The sequence below is a fragment of the Monopterus albus genome, unplaced genomic scaffold, assembly GCF_001952655.1.
Source record: "Monopterus albus unplaced genomic scaffold, M_albus_1.0 scaffold45.1, whole genome shotgun sequence".
NCBI classification, from domain to species: Eukaryota; Metazoa; Chordata; class Actinopteri; order Synbranchiformes; family Synbranchidae; genus Monopterus; species Monopterus albus.
Genome location: NW_018127925.1, coordinates 1,004,571 through 1,014,425, shown reverse-complemented (window position 1 = coordinate 1,014,425; position 9,855 = coordinate 1,004,571). Strand labels below are relative to the sequence as shown.

The following is a 9,855-nucleotide window of genomic DNA, read 5'->3' as shown; positions in this document are numbered from 1 at the left end:
CTGCTGTGTTTATGTATAAAGCCAGGAACAATTTATTACCTGGTGGAATTCAAAAACTATTTAATGAAAGGGAAGGGGATACAATTTAAGGGGTCAGTTATATTTAAAAATTCATGCTATACGTACAACCAAAAAAAGATTGTGTTTCCATAAGTGGTGTAAAACTAAGAAATAATTTAAATAGTACTAGAATTGATGTTTAAACATAAGTATAAAGGTATGTGTCAATCAAGATATATGCAAAAACAGGTTTAATGATTAATCAGATGGAACATTGTGGGTGTGGGGTAAGAAGGTTAGCACTCTGTAATAATTCTTTAGTATATTACTTGTGTGGCGTAGAAGATAATTATCTATGAATGTAATTATGTAGAATGTTAACACTCTGTAATAATTCTGTAGTATATTACTTGTGTGGTGTAGAGGATAATTATTTAGGTAGAGATATTGCTTAGGACTTAAAAGTTGTAAGATGATGTCATGGGGTAGGACTAGATAAGTCTAACTTCTTCCTACTCCGTTCAAGCATGTACTAGGTATAAGTAAATTCATATTGGATCATTATTGTTGGATATGTGTGAAATTACATGTGTTGACATATCAACTGTTTTACATGCTTGAAAGAATAAATCAAATCAAAAGATTACCCATTCAGCAGATACTGAGCAACCTTAGCATTAATTTGGAGATGTGTCTCTGACCTCCTAATCAATGTCAGTGAAAATTTACTCTCCTTAATGCTCTGTTTTGGTCTTCACTAACCCCTGCTGAAAACATCAGGCTTTCAGCTATTAGCTGTTCTCTAACTTTATTATTTGGGTAGGTCATGTGCAGTGGGTTTTTGGAATCTGTTCTTTCTATACAAATCAACTAAGTTGCAGCTGAAAAACAAAGACCTTTAGCTGAAATGCACAAAAACACTCTGAGAGACTGAGTTGGGGGATATTTCTCTGTGGGATTATCACAATGAGTTTTCAGTTTATTTAAATGTCCTAGCATAAGATCACGATGACCCCTGTACAAAATGTACAAGACAAGGGAAATGAAGTAGATGAGACTATCTTTCAGGTATAATATTTTTATTTTTATTTTCCAGATGCCAGCATCCCTGAGAAAGTGTAAAATGCAGAATGTCTACACAGCCCCATCAATGAGCTGAAACAGATATTCTGCAAAGCAAAACCCTGCACAGCTGCTTTCTCTGTTTTAAGCACTGAGAGGAGAGAGTGCCTCCGTCTGCCTTGCGAATCTACTGCAGGGTGTGTGTACAGCTGAAAGCTGTACTTTGTCAGGAGTGATGATTGTTTATCCTTTGACTCTAATATCTGTGAATCCCAGGAAAGGGAGAGCACTTTGATCAACAGGCTTTTGGCATAATTTCAGCTTGAAAAACATAGGAAAGTAAATAAACATAAACATATAATCAAAGGTTTGCAGGTGTGGTTGCATATACACAAAGTATTAACTTAAATCTGCTAATCTTCTATGATGATCACCTTCCTATGAGGTCTGTAGGCAGTGTGTGTTATATTAACTCTGGAAATCTGTGACAACTTCCCATCCCATTCAGAATCATTCACAATGATACATACACCCAAATCCTACTAGTAAAAACATTAACAATATTCAACAGCCATTAGCTAGTGTGGCTAAGTGCCTGTTAAAAATATCCCAAGGATGGTTGGCACCATGGCAAGCCTGACCCCCTTGGACTCTATGCAGTCATCTCGAAACAGCCCCTGCGGTGCGTTTGCATGTCTCTCACCCTGCGGATGGACTGGATCTGGGGGTTGTGGGCTCCCCACTGATTACAGTGCTTGTAAGGACCCATTTCAAACACATACTGGTAGCCACGGTAGCCAGGGTACTGGTAGCCCACCCAGCTGCATGGGGGAAGTAGAGAGAAACAGATGTGAACCATACAGCTCTAGTTGTGTTGACTAACAGCTGTGCATATTTTTAGTTTTCATGCCATTCTGATGGACATAGAAATCAAGAGGGAACTTCAATCTGTATAAATATACTGCTAGTCTTACTATACAAACAGTATTATATCAATGAAGCTTTGGTGAAATTCAGCTTGGATAAGTACTGTTATACACATCCAAATGGTTTCTTGTTTAAAACAGTATGTTCATTTCTCCGATGGTTAAGCCACCACATCCTACAGTACTGACTAGAGAAACAGCTTACGTTCCCCCGGTGACCTGAACGCTGGCGACACGGTCCTGGAAGCCATAAGACCACAAGCTTGGAATATCCTCATCACACACTTCCATCTTACGGCCCTCAAAGTTTGTACCTTCGTACAGGCAAATCTTGTGGTCCTGGGGATCCTACAGTATGATACACACATATAACCTTTAAGTTCAGTCACTGTATACACTTTTCATACATTTCCAGTAGATCTTGTTGTTGGTGCAGCTTCTGGATCATATCTGTCACAGGTACAGGGGTGGATCTAGAACATTTTGGGCAGGGTGGCCAGGCTGGGGGACCCAGACTCACAGGGGGGTAGCACATTTGAAATAAATGTAAAAAGTCAGTTAAACCATTAGTTCTATGAAGTAATAAACCATACATGATTAAGAATCAAATTCTTTATTTGGTGTAAAAATGAGACATGCAGTGCTTCTTTTAGCTAAATTTGGTTACACTTCTTATTTGCTCCCAGCCGGGGACATTGCTGGTGCACAGTGGTCCCCTCCCAAGAGATGAATCATGCCAAATGCTCCACAACAACACAATCAGAGAAATGAATGCAAATGCATGCATGATATAAAATAAAACTAATTTGACCAATATCAATTATAAAGCACCAAAAAATGTTAGTTGTACTGTATTTAAGGCAACAATTTGTCATTGTTTTTCATTCTTCATTCATTAACAAGCATCACATTTAGACTTTGGCAGGGGTGGCAAATCATATTCTGGGCCATCCATGGCTTTGCCTATGCACAGATATTAGCCAGTAAAGAGATTAAAAATGACAACTGTCCAGTCAGGACTGCTATTGTGAAGTAATCATTATTATATTACATTATTGTGATGTAACACTAATTATGGATTTGAACAGAAATGTTGTTTGAAAAGTTAAGAATAAACACCTTGAGGAAAACTCGATACTCTGAAAAATATTTTTCACTCTAAAAATAATCGAACATAGCACAGAAAATGTCTGCTAATCAAAGCTGTAATCAAAAATACTGAGCCTATAAATACACATAACCATAAAAAGCATTTTCCTCTGTGCCAGTAAAAAATGGATGAATATGAGATATGAGGTGCAAATACAACCAGATAACAACAATACAGATCAGCACTTACGGCCACAATAAACTAGAAATGAGGCATTAGAAACCATTCTCACCGTTCGGATGGGCCTCACCGACATGAAGCGGTCACACCTGTAGCTGTTGGACCAGGTATCCCAGCGGGGGTATTCTCCCTTCTCCAGTACGAACATCTCACCAGTCATGTTCTGCTGTTCATAACCCACCCAGCTTGACAGATACACAGACAGATATTTGTCTTCTACTTGGCTGGGAAAAGCTATGCAGTGTTGTAACACATATTTGGATGGCAGGCTGTGCAACTTACGGTCCACACTCTACTCTGATGGAGCCGATTCTGTCAAAACCCTTGTCACACAGGTTACGGCACTCTCCAAACAGGTCCATCCTACGGCCTTGGAAGTTCTCATATTCATAGAGGTATATCTGAAAAGCACCACAAGCTGAGTACATTTATGTCTGAAGCGAAATATTATCAATGCATTATTTTTATTTTTAGTCAATAGCGGTACCTTGTAATTGTGCAGCCCAATGGCAGAGTGGCTGCCGATGCTGCCTTGAGCACCTGAGTGAGACATGATCAGATCTGTAGAGAGAAGGAGCGCAGTCAACAGAGATCTAACTGGTGCTATGAGGGGGGTGATTGCTGTTTCTTCACTGCTCTAGGGCACCAAGTGTGGTGTGTGAGCCCAAGAATTCCTTTTGCTGCCACTGAATGGTTACTTTAGGTTACATATCACTATCACACCTTAAGGTTTTGCTTGATAAAGTCCATCCCAGCAGCCTTTTTGGAAAATCTCACTATCCCCCTTAACATCCAAGCAGGGTTAGATGACCTTAGAGTAGAAACTTACAGTTACAATTTCAGGCTGAGATGCACCAAGCTTTGGAAAAAGTGATGGGTGCAGGTGGTGTGAGTGAGGATATATATATATGTATACACTCACATCTATCCCAAGTGTATAGAGAAAAGATTCTGAGTTCCCATTGGCTGTGAACTTTTTGGAGTATGGTGTGGGGTCAAAGGTCACACTGCTTATCTGTGGAAAGTCGTGCTGACTCGACTGCTTGTTTTGTTGTCCTGCACCATTGTGGAAGACCAGGGACAGCCACTGTCATCAGCAGAAAGCTTGTCCCACCCCACCCACCACACACATGCTTGTTTTCATTCCTTGTGGAGACCTTACACTGGCTTATATTCATTTCCTGGAGACTTAGATTAACCTTAACCATAACCACTACTTGCCTAACCATAACCTCACCTTAACATTAAACCGAGATGTTCCCCTAAAATTCAGTGATTTTCATGGTGGAAACTAGCATTTGGTCCCCATGAGGCAGGCCAAGGCCCAATAATGTGAATGTGTAAGTAGGTTTTGTTCCCCACAGTGTAAGCAATACCAGGTACACACGCACACACACACACACACACACACACAGTTACTTTTGCACATTCTGTCCTTCACTTTCTTTCTAAATTCTTTTTCTATTTCTTTATCCCTCCCTTTTTTCATTTTCCCTAGTTTCTGACTTTCACAACCACATTCTCTCTCTTTCTCTTGATCCTTGGTGCAGCTGGTCCAAGCCTTTGAGCCCTGTGTATGTAATTTGCTGACTACAGGAGCGGCATCTCTCTATTGTTCAGACAGGCAAGCACCGGACAGCTGCGGATTATAGGCTGAACTCATGCACACACATCTCACATCACCCCACCTACTGTACACACTTACATACATACACGCCTGGTGGCATGCACACACTAACAGATTATTTAGTTGTTGTTACATGTCATGTGACCAAAAAACCACAAATATATTAAATGTGTTTTCAATTTCTATATGCAAAATTAAAACATGCGCTTTTTATGTGACTGCTTTCTCTGTATTCTAGTAAATGATTTTACATGTAGGGAATCTACATCTATATCTATATTTGCCTGTGGATCCCTCATATCTGTGGCAAAATGTATATGTAAACAAAAGCTTGCAAAACAAATGAAATAGAATAGGATACTGTAATTTTCATCTGAAGTACATTTCATGCAGCAGTTATGGTACTCAGAGGCTGTTGGGAAAATATTCACAGTATGACCTTATGAAATAGCATAGTGCCATCAGTTGATTTGGTAATGCGCAGACAATACTGATGAGACTAAGACAAAACATCTGACATGACGTTTACATGTGTGTGACCACTGTAGTAGTGTTTAAGTTGTTCATAGTAGAATAAGGGAAAGGTAAATATAGCAGCATGTACAACAGCATTAGAGCATTAGTCTGTATATTAGTGTTGTTATAGCTAACAAAATCACCTGATGGAAAACGTCAACACTGCAGCTCCTATTAAATCTCTGGGTGTGACTCAACTGTCAGTTTGCTCAGACATAGAACTAGACCTATAGATGTTTAGGTCTACATCCATCAAGCTCTCTCTCTCTCTCACACACACACACGCTCATTACTGAGCTATGATCTAAGCTTCATTCTAAACACAAGAAGAGATGCTTTTAAATACATATTAACCTTAAATAGGAATTCAAATTGATAACATACACGGTATAGTAATAGTAAAACACACTGAAAATGTTTACATTTGCTCTCTACTGTAAAGAGATTAAATGAGTTTTTGTAATAAACTTCAAACAGGTTTATCGTTTCAAATCATTTTTACAGTAATTCCTCATCTACTCAGACTAGATAAGGCATTTGTACTGTAGTTTTGTAATAAAGTTATAATAATTGCACAAAGGTTTTATAATTTAGAAAGCTAAGTGAAATGCTGTGAAAACAGCTCTGCTGAAAGACATGCATGAGTTGTTTGATACAATCTTCTGTGAAATGCACTGTCAGTGTACTCTTACAGTATTATTGGGCTATAATTAACATTTGTTTTACTGCCGCAAAGAAAGAACCTTACATCAAATGGTTACATTACACAGAGTTATACTTTATAATACCAAGGCATAGAACCGCTTGTTTATTAGACATGTTAAGGAGCCCTTATTTTATTTTTTCTTTACAATTGAACAGTAAAAGTTTTTTCTTTAGCACCAGAGCCCCTGGCATGTTTTATGATCTGTTTGTTGATCCAGGCTGTGTCCAGCCCACTTGTCATGGACCCTTTGGAACTTGTGCCTATCTGCACTGGGCACAGTGCCCTCCATCCAGTCTCACTGCACCTCAGCGCTGAACAATGACCGGACCAGCAATGTGCTGACTCTGAGCCTGGCCCACAGGTCCAGCTGCTTTTCAGCACCAGCATGTATAAATAGGTCCATTTAGTCTGGGGTCAGGGCATCGTTTCTGTGGAGCTCCCAGGAGAAACTGGGGAGCCAGTCAGGTAATTGGACCACTGTCACTATACGTTTCTGTGTCTTTTGTCTTTGTTGATTATGATGATACATGTATAAATTAAGATCATGCAAGCAAATGCACAGCCATAGTGACCGTGCACTGAGAGAACAAATATGCTTTGTGCCTGCAACAGCTAACCAGAGCATGTAGTTCAAGAAAGGTTTCAAAGCTAAATGCATGATGTGCAGTAGGTCACATGTTTTCTTATGGTCTAGATTCTTTCTGCTGAATGAATTGGTACACTCATGCTGTAACATCAGGTAACAGACTTTCAGATCTATTTCAGAAACATGCATACAGAAAAATAAGAACATCTTAAAGATTATCTTTCATCCTGCCTGCTACATGGCAGTAAATGATAATCATTAGCTTGAGGCACACACTGGTTGATGTGGAGGAGGAAGCAGGTTGTGTTTGAACTGTGCCGTTTTCCTTAATTAGACTATAAATATTAACACTAATAGGTTTCTCCCTGCTCTCTAAAGGTAAATCTGCACCGATATACACACTACCATGGCTCTGAATAATCCCAACCCACTGGGACCATGGAAGGTGAGTTGGATGTCTTGTCATGGATGATTAAGAAAAGGAGATTACTTTTTTTTATTTCATGCCTGGCTTGATGATGTCAATGATGTGTGTGTGTCTGTACATACATTGTGTGTATGGCATGTGCAAACTACATGTATACATTTGTGTGCTCTCCAGATCACAATTTATGACCAGGAGAACTTTCAGGGGAAGCGTCTGGAGTTTACCTCAGCCTGCCAGAACATCATGGAGTGTGGCGTTAACAATATCTGCTCTCTGAAGGTGGAGTGTGGAGTGTAAGTTGAACACAGAGCTCTGCAGAAGATTTCACACTGCAGAAACGTACCTGTGGTACAGATGGTGGTTATGTATATTTTTAATGAACACATTTGGTGCACATTCACTGCTTAGCGATGCTTGGCTGACAAGCTACCTGAATGTCTTCAGAGATATGATGTAGAAAATGTCTGTGTGATATCTGATAGCCAGTCTGTTTTCCAAGTGTCCCCATGAGCCAGTAATGCTGTATGTATCTCTATATATGTCTACTTGCTGGGGACAGCTGGGCAGGATATGAGCACTCCAGCTTCTGTGGACAGCAGTTTGTGTTGGAGAGAGGAGAGTATCCTCACTGGGAGTCATGGAGCGGCAGCAACGCCTACCACATTGAGAGGATGATGTCCTTCCGCCCCATCTGCTCAGCTGTGAGTCTCTGTCTCAAACCAACAACAACTTCTCATTTGTCTCCAGAAAAGATTTTGAGTTAAAATGCAATAAATGTGACTCATCGAATTAGCTCACTCAGGATTAGACCACAAACTAGACTTGTGCCAGCTGCTGGTTGCAGCTACAAATACACTGAAGTTCACTCTGATCTTACAGTATGTAGTATTAGTTTAGTATTACATGACAATTTTTATAATGGTTAAAATTCTTCGGCTTTCTTTCTGACAGGTAGGCGTTCTTTGAACTCTCTGAACTATGAAAACCAAGTCAAAACCACATTACAGTTACCCTGTGAAAAAGTTTGTAGCAACATTTAATCCTCACATATTAGTATCTTCAGTGTCAGTCTTCAGCAAAAACAGAAACCAAAACTGTTTCATGTCTGGTTCTGATTACAACTGTAAATGAACGATACCATGTGCACTGCTACAAAAAAGGTTTGGTTTCTGCTTCATTATTGCCATCTCACATCTCCCACTGCTTTCTACAAAACCAACACAGAGTATCTGGTGCTGTTTTATGTCTAATAACGCTCACTGGACTACATCGTGTCCACACAGAACCACAAGGAGTCCAAGATGGTGTTGTTTGAGAAGGAGAACTTCATAGGACGTCAGTGGGAGATAAATGATGACTACCCGTCTCTGCAGGCCATGGGCTGGGGCAACAACGAGATTGGATCTATGCAAGTTCAGAGCGGCGCGTAAGTCTCATAGATAAAAGCAATTATCTCATTATAATCAATTTCAGCAGTTTCAAATGATTGGCCTAACCCGAATTTGTCTGTCCACCTTTCATATTTTAAGTGTGAGAGTGAGCTACATGCTTGCAGTGATAGGCCTATATTCAGTTTCATTTCATATTATGCAGCCTACATTCCCTTACTGTGTAAACCACATATTAATCATTGCTTTCTTCTGCATGTTGACCCCTCCCTCTCTCCTCACCCAGCTGGGTGTGCTACCAGTTTCCAGGTTACCGTGGTTACCAGTACATCATGGAGTGTGATCGTCATGGCGGCGAGTACAAACATTACAGAGAGTGGGGCTCCCATGCTCAGTCCTTCCAGGTGCAGTCGCTGCGTCGAATCCAGCAATGAGACCCGCGGCCTCCTTGCCCCACCTCTTACTCTTTACCATTTCCACCTCCTCCTCTTCCTCCCCTCACTCAACCATGGCAGCATCCTCTGGTGCTTTACCATCAAGATGTTTTAGAACTTTCCTTTTGTTGTGTTGCCAAATGAAAATAGAGAGAAATGATGGGAGGAATTAAGGAAAGTGATAAAAGCCACTGAAGAGAAGCCTCTGACTGAGGCCCCATGAGGGGAAAAGAGGAGGGAGTTTAAAGGCCTTGTGGTGGCAGCAGGGTGATGATGTCACTCAGTCACTGCTCCTCATATTTGAGGGCAAACATGGTGCTGCCAGTGATCAATAAAGAATGAACAGGCAACTTGACATATACAGAAATACAAGAGTCTGCTGCTAACCTTCAGCTCAGTTGTGATTTCTTTTGATTCGTTTCTTCTATGTTGTTTCATGTTGCAGTACATTTAAACAAAAGCTTCTCAATTTCCAGAACCCTAACAATTGTTTTTGGATGTGAAATAGGAAAAAGCGGCTCACAAGTCCATTTGAGGCTTGTATTTTGTGATGTACAGTATATTGACTTTAAGAAGTCTTACAAAAAATATTCATTTTGAAATATGAATATGATGCACACATGAACATCACCAACATGTAGTCAGTCCTAAAGGTTAGTTTTTGGAAATCGTGAGAATAAAATCCACTGATGTCATAGTAGCAGACAGTAAACACTTATAAATGTAAATCAGCAATTAAAGCAAAATGCAAACATACCAGGTGTACAGAAGTTGCTCCACCCATTCACTCAGTAAGAGTTGTTGCATAAAGTTAGTGATAAGTTAAAAGCATAAGAGCACTGATAAGAAAACC

General features: G+C 40.1%; 2 protein-coding genes across 2 annotated transcripts; one reads left to right on the top strand and one right to left on the bottom strand.

Annotated features, from left to right (window-relative positions):
- Positions 1-1,714: 1,714 nt before the first annotated feature.
- crybb1l3 (crystallin, beta B1, like 3) lies at positions 1,715-3,871 on the bottom strand. Its single transcript, XM_020600209.1, has 5 exons — positions 3,806-3,871; positions 3,601-3,719; positions 3,371-3,503; positions 2,194-2,336; positions 1,715-1,883 (listed from the first exon to the last, which is right to left on the bottom strand). Exons 1-5 carry the CDS (start codon positions 3,869-3,871, stop codon positions 1,715-1,717), a joined length of 630 nt encoding a protein of 209 aa, XP_020455865.1.
- A 3,288-nt stretch (positions 3,872-7,159) lies between these two features.
- On the top strand, positions 7,160-9,198 carry cryba1a (crystallin, beta A1a). Its single transcript, XM_020600212.1, has 5 exons — positions 7,160-7,198; positions 7,355-7,473; positions 7,740-7,881; positions 8,464-8,606; positions 8,855-9,198. The coding sequence occupies exons 1-5, from the start codon at positions 7,160-7,162 to the stop codon at positions 9,000-9,002; spliced, it is 591 nt and encodes a 196-aa protein (XP_020455868.1). The 3' UTR covers positions 9,003-9,198.
- The last annotated feature ends 657 nt before the right edge of the window (positions 9,199-9,855 follow it).

Excerpts from the sequence above, each read along its gene's own strand:
- crybb1l3 (XM_020600209.1), bottom strand. The coding sequence starts at position 3,871 with ATGTCTCACTCAGGTGCTCAAGGCAGCATCGGCAGCCACTCTGCCATT. Across the intron at positions 3,504-3,600 it reads ATCAGAGTAGAGTGTGGACC|CTGGGTGGGTTATGAACAGC; the intron begins GTAAGTTGCACA and ends GTATCTGTCAAG. Across the intron at positions 1,884-2,193 it reads GTTCAGGTCACCGGGGGAAC|CTGGGTGGGCTACCAGTACC; the intron begins GTAAGCTGTTTC and ends TCCCCCATGCAG.
- cryba1a (XM_020600212.1), top strand. The coding sequence starts at position 7,160 with ATGGCTCTGAATAATCCCAACCCACTGGGACCATGGAAG. Across the intron at positions 7,474-7,739 it reads CTGAAGGTGGAGTGTGGAGT|CTGGGCAGGATATGAGCACT; the intron begins GTAAGTTGAACA and ends TGCTGGGGACAG. Across the intron at positions 8,607-8,854 it reads ATGCAAGTTCAGAGCGGCGC|CTGGGTGTGCTACCAGTTTC; the intron begins GTAAGTCTCATA and ends CTCCTCACCCAG.